Source organism: Staurois parvus, unplaced genomic scaffold (genome assembly GCF_062004578.1).
Source record: "Staurois parvus isolate SC_StPar_1 unplaced genomic scaffold, SC_StPar_1.0 ptg000768l, whole genome shotgun sequence".
NCBI lineage: Eukaryota > Metazoa > Chordata > Amphibia > Anura > Ranidae > Staurois > Staurois parvus.
The window spans coordinates 312,335-333,201 of record NW_028318564.1 but is presented as its reverse complement, the minus strand read 5'-3'; the positions used below and the strand labels follow the sequence as shown (position 1 = coordinate 333,201).

Sequence of the window (20,867 nt, the reverse complement as noted above, 5' to 3'; positions counted from 1 at the left end):
GTGTGAAATGGCCCTAAATATTAAGACCCTGTATAATTAGGACCTGTCAATAAGTGTTTTTAATGCTGTATACTCGTTTATTTCACAATTTAACAATTTTCTGATATAGTCTGATATAGCCTCAGTGTGCTGCAATTTAATCTTTTAACGCAATCACATTCGCATGACTTGAAATTGCATTTAGTTACATTGAATCACTAAAAATAACCAAATGTACACATACCAAAAGAAAAAATACACTTTTCTGCTCAAAGTCTGTATAAACATTACTTTTTGCTTTGCATGAACTTTCAAAAACACCAAGAAAGGTTTCTGAAAACTAAGTAAATATAAAAAGCACCTACAGGCTTTATGTTCATTTCAGACTAAACATTTAGAATCAGAAAGTCAAGCAGGTAACTACTGTGCAATTGCTGGGCCATTAACAGCTGGAAATGTACTGTATGTGTAATACATTTTTTGTGTGTTCTATTAGGAAAAATGTATCTGTATTTCCCAATCTGTGAATACAACAGGCAGGAAGTGAGACAAAATCGCTCCATAGCTGACACCCAAGCAAGGGTCTCCAATGAAAAATCCCCCCTCTTCTTTCCTTCCATTTCTGCATTGGTAACAACTCTTTTTCAAGTTTTGGGATTTTTCTTTCAGGTCTGCCCTGGTGATACTGGAGAATCATACTAATAGGAACACAGGCAGAAATAAAAATCTGACAGGGGTTTCAGATAAAATAATGACTGATCAAGCAGCAATGCATACCAGTGTGCTATGAATCAGCCAGAACAAAAACATTCAGACTAAATAAACCCATTCAAATAAAGTGATATTAAACTTTTTGAAAATTTCAGCAGCTAATTTAACCACTCACTGAGTATGCATGCTTTTATCCTTGTCTATGTTCTCGTTTAAGCTGGTGTCTTGACTGCTTCCTTAGGTTGCCTGTTTCCGGGTGGCCCCCTTCTCTTGCAGGGTCCTATAGAAAACACCTTTGCATGCAGGGGCTACAACTGTGTCTCTCTACACTGTGCACAGCAATAGAAACACACAGCTCAGTATTCTAGGATGGCAAGGCACGCCTGTGTTCCTCCCTCCTCAACCCCACCCTTTTCTAACTAAACAGACCGACTGGGGACTGCACTGTCTACTTTTACCTTATTCCAGTGAATACTGGAGGTTCAGGAAAGCAGCACTGAGAGGGAACAAGCCAGAAGCTTTGTATACTGCACGTACTGGATTAAAATTTTAACAGACTTTAATGAAGATTTATTTTATTAAGCTAAATGCCTTAGGTTAAAAACCGTTGAGGATTTAATACCACAAAAATGTCCTAGTTCGATAAAAATTAGTGGTACAAACAGTCATAGCTGTGAAAGACTAATTATAGTATGGATCTAATTTTTCTGGAACCATAAACAGCCAGTATCAATGAAAAACTAATTGCATAGGCAATCTTCACCAAAAAATAACCTTTATTTTAAGCTGCAGGTTCCCAATCTAAAAACACATTTTATCATCTACTGTGAACTAAACAAACTGACAGATGCTCCTTTGAAATGAACGCATCTTCTATAGCAGCTAATATCTAAGCACATATGACAGCCTCAAAAGTTGTAGGTTATCAAGACATGATCCTTAGGAGACCGTGCTATAGAATCCTATGGGAAGCCACTGCACAGGCACAGACTGCACTTCTGATAGGATAAAAAAACAAAACACCAAAGACTACCTACACTAGAGGCTGAAACTTCTCTGAGGAGCAAAAAAGGCGCTTCTACATCATACAAATTTCTGAAAATAATTCTCTGACTTCAGCACGTTCAGTCTCAATGAAGGAAGCATGGAGGCTACCTATGCATTTTTTCATTCTGTAAATGCTGCCAGACTGACCTGAAAATTCTGAAGCCATAGGGTCAATACAAAAGAAAGGCAACACACATTTTCCGGGGGGGGGGGGTACCCCAGAAGTCTGATTCCAGAACGGTTTGCTAGCTCCAGGTCAGTGACTCAAAGCTTTGACTCCAAATGACATGATAGAAACCAGCATTTTCAAAACACGCCAGCAACGGATTCCACATCTTTCTACCAGCAGAAGTCTTCTTTACATTGTCATATACACATAAAACTGACAATAAGATGAGAATATTTAGCTACCTTGAAAAAGTTTGTTAAAAGCAAAATCTATCATTAACATTAGTAGATTTTGAACATTTAGCTCCCTGTAAAATCTCACGTCTGCATGACAAGGTACTGTATATGTAGCAAACAACTTACATACAAACAAATGCTCATGATATAAACCTAATCATTATACGCAGCAGATGATTAAATAACGTGTCCATGGTATGACTTTGTCCAAGAACAGGGAAATAGACAGAATGATGGTAGCAGACTCATGCTAGAAGCTACAAGCTGACATTGCTAAAGATTTTTGTTTAATTTCTCTTTTTATATTCAAAAGCCTAAACATAGCTTATTGTCAGAGAGGTACTTAGGCAATTTAGCTCCTAATGTCCACTGAAATATGCATAAAGGCAGAAGCTTAAACCTGCGGTCCTCCTTGCAAATGCCACCAGTCATTCTCATTTATCTCTTACAACTCAGCATATTCCTTGTTAATGAAGCAGTGAAGTCCTCTGTGTAACCAGCACTATAATGAGCTTAGATTTAGCTCAAAACACTGTACAGTCATTTGTCTATAATAACCTCTTATTCCTTTTATCCTGTATCAATTGATTGCAATATGTCAGACTATAAAGTGCAACTCTCGCAAAAACAGAAAGCTGAAGCCAGATTCACCCAATTTGTTCACTAGGATAGGGCAGTAATTGTGGCAGAAGCCTCATTAGATGCTGCAAAGTTTATAGATGGCACCATGCATACGTTTCATGCATTGCATACACTTGGTTACTGAGACCTGCCCCTGGCAACAGGCCACCTACTTTTGACCTAGCTACATTTGAGAATCCCAAGCACCCAATTCCAGAAAGCACATGTAAAGGCATGAAAACAAACATTGAAAAATGCATGAAAAAACCTGTGAAAACATAAGTGTGAAGCCAGCCTAATACTATCCTAGTCTTGATTATTGTATTGTAAGAGAGAAAAATATACAGGACCAGTAAAGCTAAACAGAAATGTGTTTTAGGTCAAAGATTATTCATGTCATTCTCAATTTAAAGTGTATCTAAACCATGAAGAAAAAATTCATATATTACAGCTTACCAGTCCTTGGATGTAGTGATTTCATTACCTTTCCTTTTATTTCGACCTGTTGATCCTGCTCACTCACTGTACTGTATCCATGCATGAGTAGCACTGTTACCCTAGGTTGTTGGCTCCTGCTTAGAAACACATCCACCTCTCTTCATCCCCATAACATAGGGAAGAAAAAATGATGTTTAACCACTACCAGGACATTTTTTTAATTTTCCACACACAATAAAGCCTTTAAAAGACTTTAAAACCATTTACAGGTTATCAGTTTAACTCTGAATTATTGTTCTCACTCTAATGTTCACAGCGCAACCTTATGTTTGGCACAATTTATGTGTACATACACGTGTGTCCTACTCTTGGCATTTGATTTGGGGTGTGTATGGAGGTGCTTTTAGAAACATTGTTTATTTTAATATTTGTTTTATTACAAACTATTTCTTTTTATACTTTATTTTTTTCATTTAACTTTATTGCTATCACAAGGGGGCTAAGAAGCCCCTTATGTGAAGCATGGGCAGGTGACATGTCCTTTTTACGGAAACATCTGGGGTCTAATTAAACCCCAATGTCTCCCCTACCCTCCAGTGCAGCTTATCAAGTACATATAGTGCTTTCTTAGCTGCTTCTTCAGCTACAGTAGCTGAGGAACAACAGCCGTGAACCCGAAAGTGAAATAATATACATTGCTTCCAGGTTCATTACTCTAGCCCTTAAAGTAATCGCTGTTTACCACCTTTGGAGCGCTGTAAAAGTGATCGGGTGACTCTAGAACTGCCCAGAACATTTTTACCCTAAGGTTGAGAGTCCATTGTAAAACTCAATACCCAGCTCATGGTTGCAGCAAAAGCCCTGGACTTGTTTTAACCACTTCCCACCTGCACGCAATGTACTGTGCAGGCAAGCAACATACCCCGTACATCACTGCCTACTTTTAGGTTTAGGGCGCACACATGCGCACCCCCCCCCCCCCAGCTGCAACCCCTTGTGAATGTACACAGCGGAAGCCTGTCAGCAATGACTCATGGCTGGGACCTGCTGATTGGCTGTGTACAATCACAGCCCAGAGCTCTGTTTTGACAATAAACACAGAGCTCTGTAACAGAGAAAACTATTAGTAAATGCAGCAAGCTTTATACACATTACACATAGTTAGGAACACATTTAATCCCTTGATCGCCCTACAGGTTAACCCCTTCCCAGCTAGTGTCTTTAATACAATGACAATGTATAATATTATCACTGATATGCTATAAAGCTTTGTGCATCAGGCAGGTTACATATGTCTACAGTGGAAGACCACCCATATAAGTTAGGTGATCAGAGCATCACTTTTAAGGCTTGATCAATATCATTTTTAGCATTCAAGCAATAACAAGCCTTGGATGCAAGAGTTTTAAATCTGATATTGGAGATATAAGATGGTCTGGCATTCTAGAAAAATGAAAATTGTTGAAAAAGTTGAACTAAACCCTCCTAACTTTTACAGCCAATGAAGCTGTCATTTTAGCCTCTGTTTGATCTGCAGTTGCCATGGTGTTGAACACGTTATCAGCTAAGATACCACAAATTTTATGTCTGGGCAGTTCCACTGAGAGCTAACATAAGCACACTAGTAACTGGAACAGTTATTATTCAAGGCATGCCCTAAATGTAATGGTTTTAGGAAAACCACTGTTCAGTGTATCAACAAGAAGACTCGCAGATTTACTTCACAACATCTTAGGATTGCTGTACAACCAGTACTTTATAGATAATTTTACTTGAGGATCCAAATACAAAAGTGCAGTGTGATATTAACACCTTGCACTTTTGTACATGGGTTAAATACTGAAAATATTTTTCTGTTATGGACTTTGCCTTGCTGCTTTGAATCCGTGTAACTTTTTGTAACACAACATATCATAACCAGATGATTTTGCTCCACGTGATTTGTTTATGACCCAAACTGCTTTTATGTTAAAGCAGTGTGAAATTAGCTTTTCACCCTGATAAAGTGCATTATATACGTCTGCATTTGCCCTTTCCAGGCTCTTTATATGGCTTATAATATTCTGAAAGTACTGGTTATGCATCAAACCTGTGCTGTTGTGACGTTTATCTATAAGTCTCTTCAACAACGTGCAATTTATTGCAAGAATTTCTTCATTTAGGACTGCCCCAGAGTCTTTGCCCCACAATGGCTTAGGAGCTGAAGGTGCTGAGATAAAGCTACATACTGCCATCTATAATAAAAAGCTGTTATATTTGCACTGCTGTTAAAATTGTGGAAGAGTGTTCGATTAACCATCAGAAAAATGGGAAACAGAATTTAATGAGTAGGTAGCTATAGGGCTCCAAGCACACTGGGGTGTAACGTTAGTTAAAAAAAACTCAAGTTTTTAGAGTTTTTGCATTAGCTTTTCCATGTTTGTGCTTTTTAGGGGTTTTTTTTGCAAAAACAAAAGTCCAAATTTACTGGTTTGCCACGTTTTATTGCATTCTACTGTTGTTACAGCTAAAAAACTCCTCTAGAAACCCACAAGTTCTGGGGGTTTTTCCAGCCAAAAAATGCCCCTGCCAAAAACGCTGATTACAGGCTGTGTGCATGGACACATAGGATAACATGCTGGGGAGTTTACTAGCTGTACAAAAAAAAACACCAAAAGCCAAAAAAAGCAGCTGTAAATACATCCAGTGTGCATGAGGACTAAAGGATTCTTTAATAGAATTTCAATCCCTATCTGCTCTTTATTCAGCAGTGGAATCAACAGTCCGAATTTTTAAAATATTGTGCAAATATACATGCAGGTTTGGTAACCCTAAAGTTATGACTGCTGATTAGCCTGTGCTACAAGAAGAAATGAAATTTCAAAAAATGTCAGTGACATTTGCAAATACAAATCGCATGTGCAGAGACTGCATACCTGCAAAGACTGTGCGCTGCTTGTATGAAACAGGCTAACAATCCCACAGATCATTGATTTACAATGAAATACAGCATCTAGCTTTGAATACAAATAAACAAGACCTAACTACATACACACACACACACATATATATATATATATATATATATATATATATATATATATATACACATATATACACACACACACATACATACAGTTGTGTTCAAAATAATAGCAGTCAGACATCACTAACCTGATCAATCACTGTTTTTGGTAGAAATGATATTTCTACATGGCAAATAATTTACTAGCAGGTGTAGTAGAGTAATAGAAAACCAACAGACCCAACAGTCATGACATGCATGCTGCTGATTCTGTGTAACTGAATCACTAATTGAAAGGGGCATGTTCAAAATAATAGCAGTGTGGAGTTCTAATAGTAAGGTCATTCATTCTTTGAAAAACAGGTGGCAATGATTGCCCTTATTTAAGGGAGGAAGGCAGCAAATGTTGTACATGCTGGTTACAGTGCATTTCTCTCTGAAATTCTGAGGAAAATGGGTCGTTCCAGACATTGTTCAGAAGAACAGCGTACCTTGATTAAAAAGTTGATTGGAGAGGGGAAAACATATAAAGTGCAGAAAATGATAGGCTGCTCAGCTAAAATGATCGCAAATGCTTTAAAATGGCAACCAAAACCTGAAAGACATGGAAGAAAGCGAAAAACTACCATTCGAATGGATAAAAGAATAGCCAAAATGGCAAGGACTCAGCCAACAACCAGCTCCAGGAAGCTCAAAGAAGGTGTAAAGTTACCTGTGAGTACTGTTACAATTAGAAGACGCCTATGTGAAGCCAAGCTATCTGCAAGAAGCCCCTGCAAAGTCCCACTGTTGAAAAAAAGACGTGCTGAAGAGGTTACAATTTGCGAAAGAGCACATTGACTGGCCTAAAGAGAAATGGCGCAACATTTTGTGGACTGATGAAAGTAAGATTGTTCTTTTTGGGTCTAGTGGCCAGAGGCAGTTTGTCAGACGACCCCCAAACACTGAATTCAAGCCACAGTACACTGTGAAGACAGTGAAGCATGGTTGCACAAGCATCATGATATGGGGAATGTTTCTCATACTACGGTGTTGGGCCTATTTATCGCATACCAGGGATCATGGATCAGTTTGAATACATCAGAATACTTGAAGAGGTCATGCTGCCTTATGCTGAAGAGGAAATGCCCTTGAAATGGGTGTTACAACAAGACAACGACCCCAAACACACCAGTAAACGTGCAACATCTTGGTTCCAGACCAACAAGATTGACGTTATGGAGTGGCCAGCCCAATCCCCGGATCTTAATCCAATAGAAAACTTGTGGGGTGACATCAAAAATGCAGTTTCTGAGGCAAAACCAAGAAATAGAGAAGAACTGTAGAATGTAGTCCAATCATCCTGGGCTGGAATACCTGTTTACAGGTGCCAGAAGTTGGTTGACTCCATGCAACACAGATGTACAGCAGTTCTCAGAAACAGTGCTTATACAACTAAATATTAATTAAATGATTCAAAGGAAAGCAAAATCTTCAAACATTTTTCAGTTTATATAGTGAATGTTTGAGTTTGTAAAGAAGAATACAAACACTGCTATTTTTTGAACAGTCTAATATTCACTTTTCTTCAATTTTTTTGAGAGGAACAACACAAATTTGATATATTTTTCTTCATGTTTTGATTTGGAATAGAATGTGTAGTGTTCCCAATGCATTTTTGTTTATGGAAATAAAAGCTATTAGAAAACTTTTGAGCTTTATTCACTTTTTTCAACACACTGCTATATAGCGGAGCTCCACCCAAAAAGAGACGTTCCGCTTTAGGGACTCATCTCCCCTGTTTGGCACTTTTGGGGGAGTTACCCAATTTTGACTGGTACTCGCTCCCACTTCTGCTCAGATTGCCGAGGTGGAAGTTCTCCCCCCTCTCCCTTGCAGTCTTCTGGGACATGTGACAGGTCCCAGAAGACTGCGGGACCATTCATAATGTGCAGAGATGTACGCACATGAGCAACGAGCACCACAAGCTGTCACAGCCATGTACCCACAGTTAAGACGCAGGTGTCGGGGACAGAGGATGGCCAGTGAACCCAGCTGAGCACACAGCTGGATTGAGGGACAGGCGAGTGACTGTTTTTTTGAGGGTTTTTTGTTTTTAAGTCAGCAACAACAGTTTTTGCAGGTGTTGAATTTATTTTCTTTCACAGGAGACTGGAGCTCCACTTTAAGCACATGAATGTGCCTAAAATTGTTTAACACTTCCAATTAAAGTACATCTAAATCCAAAAACAAACATTTCATATATTGCAATGGTGTGGTGGCTGGGTGACTGCTTTGGTTTTCTTTTTTTTCTGCAAGTAAAGAAAAATACCTGTTAATTTTGCCAGAAATCTAGTGTCTTTGTAACTTGTTGTATATTTCACCTGGCAGGATCACCAAATGAAAAAAGGATAAGAAGGAAACCAATGCAGCCCCTACATCGAAGAACTGTAAAGCTGTGATATATTGAAATGTTTGATTATTCTACACCACTGTAACCAAAGTTATTAGGTTGTCACTTTTGGTGCTTTTTTGCAAACATGTCAGCTGAGGATCTAATACCAGTCTTAACACTTGTATCATCTCTGTATTATCATTGTATGCTCTATGAATTATTTTCTCTGTTCCAGATGATAGCAATAATTGCCAGTGACACTGTGCCCAACTAGTCTTAAACAAAAGTTAACAGTGCCAAGTGATAGATCATAAAAAACAATGTCTTATATATCCTGTTTTCTAAACCATGACATAATCTCCACCAATACATCATTTGAATAAAATATCCAAGGCTATAATCTGAAGTAAAGGGAACATCAGAAAGAACTTTACAGCTGGAGAATATCTTCTGGCCACAGTGCTGTATGTTGTGTATTATAGGAAAGCAACATATACCGAGGCCAGAGGGAAAGCCTTCTGTATGGAATTGACCATCACTGCAAAAATCTCACCACTACAGGGATGGCATCAGGTAGATCATTCAAAATTAGGCCTGCAGTATATGTCCTCATCTGTTTCAAGCATGTTGAGTCCAAATAGACCTTTATATTTAGGAAGAGAAGCATCTCCACTTAAAGCTACCATAAATAAGTGTTGGAATACACTCTGGTGCCAAAGTAATAGAATTGTGTTCAGACAACATCACAAAGTCAGCAGCTAACATCTCTAATTACAGACACACATCTTATCAGATGAAGAGGGGGCTGTTTTGGATTAATATGTGAGGGAGTGTCAGACAGGTATTTTTATTGTGTATCTGGAATTTCACTATACCTCTAACCAGTTTATGTAGGCCACTTATTTCCACTTACAATATCTTCTATTTATAATAACTGTAAAAGTGGGATAGACAACCTAAAAACATGCTTTAGAATGGATTCCTTTTCTTTTAATAGGACAATATTAAAAATATATTAGAAGGGAAAGTTACCCTTGAGTTTTAAAGAACTCAATGTGTCTTGTTAAGTAATATCAATATTCTTTTATATATTTGTCATAGAAATTAAACATTTTTGAATAAAAAGGCTTTCTAAACACAGATACAGTATACACAATTAGCCTGTCTGTTTCCTTTTCTCTACACAGTAGTTCAAAATAACTTACACATTCTACATCTTAGTCATGCTGCATGTATATATTTGAAGAGGAGTGAATACATCTTGTTACAAAACACACAGCCTGAAAAAACTAGTATGAAAAAGAGGATAATAAAAGTTAAAGAAAAATGTGCATTTCCTAAAAACCTTTCCATGTATGCGGATACCAAGTCACATAGTAAAATAACACGACTGCTAATCTGATGCTATGCTGCCACCTAGTGGGTGCAAAACAGATCTCAGATTAAAACACCACATGATAAGAACAAAAAAAGTTTAACATTTTCAGATAGCACGATACCTTAGTAAACACAAGACGTAATGCAAGATGAAGCATTATACTAATATACGGTTTAAATATACTAGGTTTGCTTTTTACCCCGTCATTTACACAAAACAGCTTTGTTCTATCCTATTTTATTTTTTTTCAATTCAAGCTAAAACATTCCCAAATGATAGGACCCAGTCATGAAATAAAATACCTATGCAGAACAGTCTGACGGGGGTAACATTACACAAAGTGAAGATAATACAGGTTTGGTTTCACTGCTCCATGCCAACATACAGGAAACATGGTCTGGCTGCTTCCATCACAATCTTTTCACTCCGGTGTATTTTGTGATAGGTGGCCTTTAAATCTAACTGGTGACTTGCACTGACCTCCTTTAGAGCCTAAGCTACATTAAAGATAAAAGATGAAACCTGATTACAGGTATTTGCTAAAGCTCTTGTTTTAATTTCTCCAATTTTCCATCTATTGCTTCTCAAATCTTGTTACCACTAAGAGTGATAAAATAAATGTAACAGCATACATGACTACTGATATATTGTTTTAGCACAGTACCTAATCGGCACTTTTGCCCATAGGACAATAGCTACATGGAGTCTGAGAATCTTCTGAGTGTTCTGGTGACCTCTCATCATTCAACGTAGGTTAATTGGCTAACCTGAAAGTGTCCCCACTTCATGCATGTGTATGACTACGGTGGAGACATTAGACTGAAAGAAAATGACACACATATACTCTGTAAAGCGCTTTATAACATGAGGATGTTGTATAAATATTGGAATAAATAAAAGCATGCCCTATGCATATCCTTGTGGTCTTCAAACACATATAATCAGTATACCTCCCAGTATTAACACTAAAGCAGAGTTTGTAGTCAACACAAATACTCTGTAATGTGCATTCCTATGGATGTATAAGAGGGAACATGGTCCACACAATATACAGTAGGTTAGCATTAGCAAAAAAAACATATACCTTTCACAAGTGTTACTAAGGAAAAAAGGGAACCTCAAAAACACAAAAAAGACAATTAGAAGTGGAGGTTCAGTCAAAAGCTAACCAAGGCTAAACCTACTCCCACTCCCATTCTAAGTCTATTCTATCTAACCCTGTAAAGAAAAGATTTGTATATTTACCTATTCTGAAGCAGCTCCGGTCCAGTCCCGTAATCAGCTGTCAGTACTGGCTTCAATGTAGAGGAGGGACAGCCAACAAAGGTTGCCACATAGTAAGCCTATGGGTGACGTCATCAACCAAACATTTGAAGCCATTGTTGGTAACCTCTCCTGCACACATGAGCCGCCACTGGACAGAACAGGCAAGTGTACAGACCTTCTCCTTATAAAATTAGATAGAACAGGCTTAGAATGGGAGTGGGGTTAGGTTTAGCCTTAGTTAGCTATTGACTATTCTAAAACCATAGAAGACAACAGCTCCTCATGTTTACCCATTTACCATTCAAACAAACTAGAGATGATTTATGAACAACTGCACAATATTACAACATGGTTCTTATGAGCACTTGTTAGGTACACGGGGAAATGGGAAACACGGAACCTCTAAAATATATGATTCTCACTGTAATAAACGCAGATATAAGTCCTCCATATATAGAAAAATGGGAAAGAGAAATAGGAGTTACAATAGATGCGGAAAAACAGAGGAAAATGTAAAGAATAATCCATGGAAATATAAATATGCAGGAGGTAGAAATTAATTATAAGTGTTTGATAAGATGACACCGAGTGTGGCACACAGATTGAGTGGAGATAATTCACCTTTATGTTGGTGTGGAGGTAGAGGCACAATGTATCACATATGATGGGAGTGTTCTACAATACAAGAGTATTGGGGTAAAATGGTAAGCTTGATTCAGAAAATTACAGAGGTTGATATTCTAGTAGACCCAGAGAGATTTGCCTTTTTCACAGTACTAAGCTTTCAGTTAAAAAATACAAAGAATCTGGTTTATTGTACTATTTGAATGCAGCAAAGGGACTGATACCCAAGTATTGGAGGAGACAGGAGGTGCCGAAAATAAAAGACTGGGTGGATAGGGTGGATCAAATATGTAAATTAGAGGGACTTTATCATTTGAACGAAGATAAGATGGAGAGTCACCATACAAGATGGAGCAAATGGACGGAATTCAAAAAGTCAAGGCTAGCCTTAGAGGTTATGGGAGATTAACATTGAATAACATGGAAACATATTTTGTTCTTCTTTTATAGGGATTACGATCTCCAGAAATGAACAGGAAAATGCAGAGCAGAAGGGGTCAGGGATTGGATGGGGGGGGGGGGGTGGTAAATAGGTAGGGTGAGAGGGGGGGGCGGAGGGGGGAAAGGGATGAAACGATACATGTTTTGATAATAAGCTAAGGTTTTAAGGAGTATGTTTGTATAACTTGTTTATCTGAAAAATTTATAAATATTTAAATTAAAAAAAAAACAACATGGTTCTGTTTAATAAAACAAATGTATAGGGTGTTACACAACAATTAATGGAATGCTGTACCCAAGACAAGGTTACATGATGCAAAGAAATATTAAAAAGTTCTAGTTTTGTTTTTAAGAAGCTTACGGTCTGTCAATATAAAGTCAAAAAGTACATTGCAGAAAAAAAAGTTTCAAGCAGTAACTGGACAGAACGCACTTAAGGAAAATCATTTGAGCAGTAGCGAGTGACGGTAGTTCATAAAGCATAACGTGTTACATTGAAACCCACCAATAGCTGTTACTTTGATTCACAGCTTCAAAATTAGACCTGACTGCATGTACAGTCCTGAAAAGCAATCAATGTTGAGAAAAGGTTCTGTGCATGTGTAATTGATTAATTGCTTCAGCAAGGAATACTCATAAAAGGTATTTTTCTTAACCCCCATCGAAAACCTTACCATTACGTCACAAGTATATTTCAATAGTTTGTTTATTGTGAAGAGCTAACGCTTGGTTTGAGAAACAATTTCATATATGAAATGCCTGCTTATGTACATAGTCAGGATGAAAAAGACATCTTGTTCAACAATTAGGAAAAAAAATAAATCTATAAAAATGCTCAATACACAGAATCCTAAACCCACCAAATGAAATAAAAAAAACCCTAAAAACATGGCCCAATTTCCTACAGAAGAGGGAAAAATTCCTTTCTGATCCCCAGAAGGTATTCTCTGTATTAACAGGCTCTGGTGTTATTACTTGTAAATGTTAATATCTAGTTATATTTAGCACATTTAGGAATACATCCAGCTCTTTTAAAACGATTGACTGAGCTGGTCAGAACTAGTTTCTGAAAGAATGTATTGCACATTTTCACAGCTCTTATTGTAAAGAATCCCTTCCATATGTGGAGGTTAAATCTCTTTTCCTCCAGATGTATACACTGCCACCTTGTCTTTTATAATGACCTTAAAAGTGAATAATATATGGACCACTTGTGTATTTTTACATGGTGATCATAACCCCCTCTGCATCACCTCATCTCAAGAGAGAATAAATTCAGGTCAGCTAATCTTTATTTAAAGCTCAGCTCCTCCATGCCTTTTATCAGTTCTCTGCACATTCTCCAGTTCTCCTATATCCTTTTTGTTAACAGGTGAATAAAACTGAACTGCATATTCCAGACGAGGTATTACTAATGATTTGTATAGAGGCAGATGCCTCTTTCTGTGGAGTCTATACCTCATACAAGAAAGGATTTTGCTCACTTTCAAAACTGTAGCTTGGCATTGCATGCCGTTATCAAGTCTATGATCTACCAGAACATCCAGATACTTCTCCACCATTTATTGTCCCAGCTGTTCTCCTCCTAGAATGTATGATGTATACATTTTTTATCCCTCAAGTGCCATAATTTCACATTTATCAATATTAATCCTCATTTTCCACACAGTTACACAGTTAAATAGTACATTGAGGTTGGCTTGGAAGTAGGAGACATTCTGTAAGGACGTTATTCTATTACATTGCTTGATGTCACCTGCAAAGACTGAAATTGTACTTTATAACCCAAAGTGTATCATTTTTTAATATATTAAAAACTCCCAACACTGCACTTTGGGGTACACTACCAATAACCTTAGACCCCTAGACCATTAAGAGAATGAATCATTATTCACTGCTCTCTGAATGTGGTGTTTTAGCCAGATTTCTATCCATTTTTGCAAGTCTGTAGACTTTATCTTCAGGCCCGACTCTAGGCATATTGCATGTGAATGCATCATACTAGCCTCAGCGGCTATCCATGGGCTGCAAGCATAGATTCCCACACCGAGGTGACATCACATCCAAAAGCCATGCGCCAAGTACAATTCCTCTATTTCCAGGGACAAATGGATGTGACGTCACCCCGGGAGTTTGTGCTTGCAGCCAGTGGAGAGCTTAGTGTCAAGTCTGACACTTTTAACTGAGTGTCTTAGTGTATATAGTGATACAAATTTGCATGAGCAGAATCTCTTCTTCCTTCCCTTGACATACTTTATGTCAGCTCCATTTGAGTGACATCTTGGGGCTGGAGTCTACATACAACTCTCTGATTGTCTTTAAAAGTGCCGTGGTATTCTAGTTTAATTATATACCAGCCAATACATCTGGTGAGTTCGTTTGAAGTTCATGGTGGTGGTTATTGGCTAAGGTGGAGGATCAGATAGAGCATATACACAAGAAAAAGATTTCTTCAATTTTTTCATTTATTTTCACATATTTTCATGGTGGTTTTCAGAAGAGCTTCTATTCACCTATAAATCTTCATACAAGACATTTTTATTGGAGCAATATAATCCTATGCGGATTATAAATATTGTTTGCACATTTTTTTGTTCATTTACTCTCTATATAGGTTTGGGACTAAATAAGGAGTGCACAATATATGAAGTTGTTTGATTGATTGTTGACGTTTATACAACACTTGTCACTTTTTATTTGTATGCATAATGATATAATTAGAGTGAGTGCTGCCAATATTTGTCAACATTCTTTAGAGTCTGGTTACTCTTGATTTTGACAGCTGCTACACTGATTAGTCTTTAAAATTCTGTGGCGTGGTTCATTTTGGTTGTTGAGTTTATGTTACTGGTAATATCCAACCTCCTCCCAAGAGAATACAAGGTGTAAATGGCAACCATGGACAAGTGCTCTTCATAATATCTTTACAACCACCTACAGTATCTGCCTTATTTTGTCTGGAAGCTCTTTTACTGCTCGTTAAGAATATGTAAATACTTTGATATCCATAGTCTGGGTACAGGTACACTTTAAAGCCAGACTAAACCCTCTTAACCTTTACAGCGAAGGAAGCTGCTCTCTTAGCTTTTGTTTGATCTGCAGTTGCTATGTTGTTACACATGTGATCAGTTACTCCACCAGCCATCTGATGGCTTGATTGTTTGGTTGAGAGCATACGCTGTGACAGTTAATGACAGCATAGCTGTTTTGGGAATCAGTTCAAACAATGGGTTTAGTTTCGCTTTAAGAAGAGGATGTCCAAAGTATAACACATACAAAAATAACATAAAAAAGTCTGTTAAACTACCCAGCACCATCTACACAGCTCGCTCCAACTTTTTCAAAGAGTCATAGATAAATTCTAGAACCTGTTGCAACAAACCTATATACAAACACCCTGACTTCAGTAAAACAGTCTTATTAGAGTAATAGATAATAAAGACAACCTGGATGATGCAGATCATAAAGAAAACCAGGATGATGCAGAATTTTGGAAGACGGACTGGATAGCAGTCTTCTCATCGAGTAGTACACTCCGTGAGAAAAGATACCTATAGTGAACAGCAGGTGAAGTAGCAAGAATGGCTATGAGGAAACAAATGATACTCTCCCTGCTCTCCACCATTCAGAGCGTAGTTTCTAAGTGACCAATCCAGAGACCAGAGAATTGTCAATCGTGTGCAAGGATTGTGAACAGCCTTATGTACTTCTCAATTGAAACTGACATATTTGTTTTAGGGACCTTGCAACGGACCAGGAGAGACTCACTGTCAAGAGGTCATCAAACGCTCAGATTCCTACCTAAGATACACAGTATATCCTCCAAACACACATGAACAGAAACATTTACCAAGCAGAATTTTCCTCTACACATACTGCCTGTGGGTGGACAAATCACAAATGCAAGTGCAAAGTCTGGATGAAGGTTTTACTCATACTGGAAATCTCTGGACACACAGGCATAGCAAGTTACCTGGGTGGCAAAGGTGGAACAGTGAGCATAGACTCCCAAAAAAACAGGAATTGTGTAATTTGCAGGACTGCCAGGTGAAAATATATGAAATAAAAATGAAAAAAGGAAAACAAATTCAGGCATCTGATGTTGACTATGTTTTGTCATGTAATTTAGGTATGTTTAACTCAATTACTGAATTTAAGAGTAGCATGAGCTGAAGTCCAATTGGTTGCTGTGGGTTACAGTTCACCAACACCCTTTGCTATTCAAGTGTTCAATATTGAACACTGAATACAACACATTACCAAACTGAGAATATAAAATGCACTTACTAATTTGTTTTCTTGCATGTAAATTTTCTGTAGCTTTTGGCAACCTTTAGCTATTACAACCATTCCTTCATCCGATATTTTGTAGCACTGTCCAAAATGTATATCTCTCAAATCTTTGCATCTGGACCCCAGCTGTAGACAAGTTTTAGAAATCAGAACCAGATCATGCAGCATAATACAAAGACCACTGCTAGGCAGAAACAGGTTATTACAAATTAAACTTATTTGTGTGCCACAGACTCAAAATGTGTGGTTAGTTAAGACATGAGGGAAATTTACAAAAACGTACTAAAGTGGTTGTAAACCCTTACATACACCCAGTGCAGTGACTGGCCTCAGATGATACCCAGTGATGAAACAAATCCTCCTACATACTGTAAGTTGCACATGTTTATCTGCAGGCAATGCTCCAAAGTCCAAAATGTATACAGCCTGTCTGAGCTTTCAGAAAACAGGAGGCAAGGAGCTGAAGTTGCATGCTACAGAACTCAGTGAGAGCTGATTGGAGAGAAGGGACACCATCGCACTTCCCACAGCACACAGGAATATACAGTTGTGGCTGTCTTCCACAGGCTGTGTGCTGGAGCTCTCTTCCCTGTCACCTTTTTATCTATTTGTGTCAGGAAAACTTGTCAGAAGTGACTTCTACAGATAGCAGAGGAACGGGGCAGCAGAGAGAAGTAACTCGTAATGCTCTGGATAAAGACAAGTACACAGTAAAGCGTTATATGCTTTGCTCCTATTTCATGTTAGAGATTTACAACCACTTTAACTTTAAGCCTTCTATTCTCAAACTGGTTATAATTTAAAATCTGTTATAAAAAAAAACTAGGTAATGATAATGATGAATATTTATAAAACAGCTAAAAGATTCAAATAAGTTGCTGAATGTACCAGACAGCATTAATCTAAAGAAAAAGAAATGTTGCATAGTTTTACATGCTAAAGAGAACCATGGCAGAGCTAATGCAATAGCCTGAACATTACTCTTCATATATAATATCAATTATAATTTATTATTTTAAAGAATTTTTTTTATTGTTTTTTGAGGGGGTTATGCTACATGGGGTTTTTGATATGGGGTTATAACTATATACACTATATTGCCAAAAGTATTGGGACACCTGCCTTTACACGCACATAAACATAAATCCCATTATTAGCCCGTAGGGTTCAATACCGAGGTAGCCCTCCCTTTGCAGCTATGACAGCTTCAACAATTCTGGGAAGGCTGTCCACAAGGTTTAGGGGGTGTCTATGGGAATGTTTGACCATTCTTCCAGAAGCGCATTTGTGAGGTCAGGCAAGGATGTCGGGCAAGAAGGCCTGGCTCGCAGTCTTCGCTCTAATTCATCCCAAAGGTGTTCTATCGGGTTGAGGTCAGGACTCTGTGCAGGCCAGTCAAGTTCCTCCACCCCAAACTCGTTCATCCAGGTCTTCATGGACCTTGCTTTGTGCACTGGTGCACACGGTCATGTTGGAACAGAAAGGGGCCATCCCCAAACTGTTCCCACACAGTTGGGAGCATGAAATGGTCCAAAACGCCTTGGTATGCTGACGCCTTGAGTGTTCCCTTCACTGGAACTAAGGGACCAAGCCCAACCTCTTAAAAACAACCCCACACCATAATTTACCCTCCACCAAACTTTGCATTTAGCACAATACAATCTGGCAAGGACCATTCTCCTGGCAACTGCCAAACTTAGACACGGCCATCGGGATTGCCAGACAGAGAAGTGTGATTCGTCACTCCAGGGAACATGTCTCCGCTACTCTTGAGTCCAGTGGTGGCGCAATTACACCACTGTATCCAACGCTGTACATTGCACTTGGTGATGTAAGGCTTGGATGCAGCTGCTCGGCCATGGAAACCCATTCCATGAAGCTCTCTAAGCACTGTTGTGCTAATCTGAAGGCCCCACGAAGTTTGGAGGTCTTTAGCTATTGACTCTTAAGACAGTTGGTGACTTATGCGCACTGTGCGCTTCAGCATGCGCTGACCCCGCTCTGTCATTTTACGTGGCCTACCACTTCGTGCTTGAGTTGCTGCTGTTCCCAGTTGCTTCCACTTTGCTATAATACCACTAACAGTTGAAAGCGGAATATTTAATAGTAAGGAAATTTCACGGATAGACTTATTGCACAGGTGGCAACCTATCAAGGTACCATGCTTGATATCACTGAGCTCCTGAGAGTAACCCATTATTTCACAAATGTTTGTAGAAGCAGTCTGCATGCCTATGTGCTTGATTTTATACATTGTGGCCATTGGAGCTGATTGGGAAACCTGAATCCAATGATTTGTAGGGATGTCCAAATACTTTTGGCAATACAGTGTGTGTGTACATATATATAAAAACATAAAAAATAGCAATAACTTTAAAATAAAATTCTCCATCAAAAACAGGCAAAGCTACTCTTACTTGCAAAGTCTTGCAATGAAATAGAACAGCGATCCCCCACCCCTTTGTCAACAGCTGGTGGTGATCTGGCTGACAAAACACTGACCGAAATTTCGATCAGTGTATGGCCAGCATAACTCATTATGCCCAAAGAATGGGAATAGTGATATAAAAAATGTATGTCAACAATATAGTTATTGTAAAACATTTACAACGAAGGCATCAAATATTAGTGATCGTACCTGGTTGAGTGCCTTGTCTGTTAGCCGATCCTGATTCCCAATATGCACCTTTTGCAGGGAAGGACAATGTGTAGCCAGAGAGATGAGAGATGAGTCAGACAGCTGTTTACACCGGTAGGCAGTGTATTTCACCAGACCTGAGCAATTCATTGCCAGTTTGCAGATGCCAGCATCTGTCACATTCAGACAGTCTGAAAGGTTTATTTCTGTTATGTTCCAGCATCTAGAAGCAATCTTTTCTAATAAGTTATCCTTCACCTGAAAAGAAAGAAAAAAAGATACATTAATCAACTGTCATATATATTACCAATTAAAGTGTCAGACAGAATCACCACCATTAGCTTCCCTATGTCGATTTTAAAGTATCGCCAACAAACTAGGAGATTTCTATGGCCCTATTCACATCTGGCATTTTGGGATCTCAAGCAGAACTGCTGTTCTGCCTTTGATCTCAAATCCACTACAATAGTGGCAAAATGCACCTTGTGTGTTTGGGTGCCATTCATTTTTAATGGAACCTAAATGTGGTGTGGTTTTGCCGAGATTGCCGCACAATAAAATGCGATGCAATCGTAGGAAACCATATTGCACAAAGCTTGTCACCCAAAAGAAGCTCCCCTGCTCTTTTTTGGGCAACAAGCTATGCATGCAATTTGCCATGATTAAGCGCTTGAGAAATGGGGTAGTACTGCAACGAGTTTAGGTGTCACTGAAAATGAATGGTACACGAACACATATGGTGTTACAGGGCAATTTGAGATCACAAGCAGAACTGCAACAATTCTTCCTTAGGTCCTAAAAGGGTCAATGCACTCTAGACGGCTGAAAAAAATGGCAGAACCTCTGGTAGAAAAATCAGCATAAAAAATACTCATAGTGGCTCATACTGAGCAAGAGTTTATGGGCATTTGCTTTTATATGCAGTTGTTCCAAAACATTCCCCTCTGTTCATTTTTCACTATAATCAAATGTACACTTGAAAACACTGACTGATCCTAAACACCGCTTTTATGCACGTCAAGTGTTTTTTCTACCCCAAAGTTCCTTTCAAAAACACACTTTAGATGTTCTTTTTTTTCCAGCCTGAAACCGCTCCTCTGCAAATATGCCGGCAAACTCCCAAATGTGTATGGATAAATAGGCTAACACAGAGTTGCTTATACAGGCTAAAGAAAAAAAACAATGCCATAAGCCTGTATAAGCAGCATTTTTTATACCTAGTGTGCATGAGGCCTAATAGCTTTATAATTCATTTACTAAATGATTTAGCCTATGGCCCCATGTAAGGTAGCTATGAAATTAATGACACTTAAAAGTATTGGATTTTTTTTTTTAATCATACTTACATTGATTGATCCAGCATTTATCTGATGCTGCATCTGTCCCCCGCCAACTCTAAGGCGAAGAACTGAGCGTTCATGCAAAGACCACTGATTGCTCAGTTCTCCCTGCCGCTCTGGGCAGAGAGCAGTGACTTTCAGTCACTGCTGTCTGGTCTGCCCTCCATCTAGTGCTCACTGGAGCATTGAGCAGTGGAGGGGGCAGGAGCAGCTGGCTCAGGCTCTCAGTGGCTCACTGAGAGGCTGAGATAGGTGTCGGTCAAGGTTCTTGGGTGAATCTTGGCCACATGGTCACGATCCTTCCCCAG

General features: G+C 38.6%; 1 protein-coding gene across 1 annotated transcript in view; it reads right to left on the bottom strand.

The window, feature by feature from the left end:
• Positions 1 to 20,867, bottom strand: part of FBXL17 (F-box and leucine rich repeat protein 17) — a 953,351-nt gene that overhangs the window by 872,175 nt on the left and 60,309 nt on the right. Inside the window, exons 3-4 of the mRNA XM_089654419.1 lie at positions 19,220 to 19,477; positions 16,576 to 16,707 (exon numbers count right to left, since the gene is read on the bottom strand). Of these exons, the coding sequence (XP_089510545.1) occupies positions 16,576 to 16,707; positions 19,220 to 19,477 (390 nt within the window). The remainder of the gene's footprint in view (positions 1 to 16,575; positions 16,708 to 19,219; positions 19,478 to 20,867) is intronic.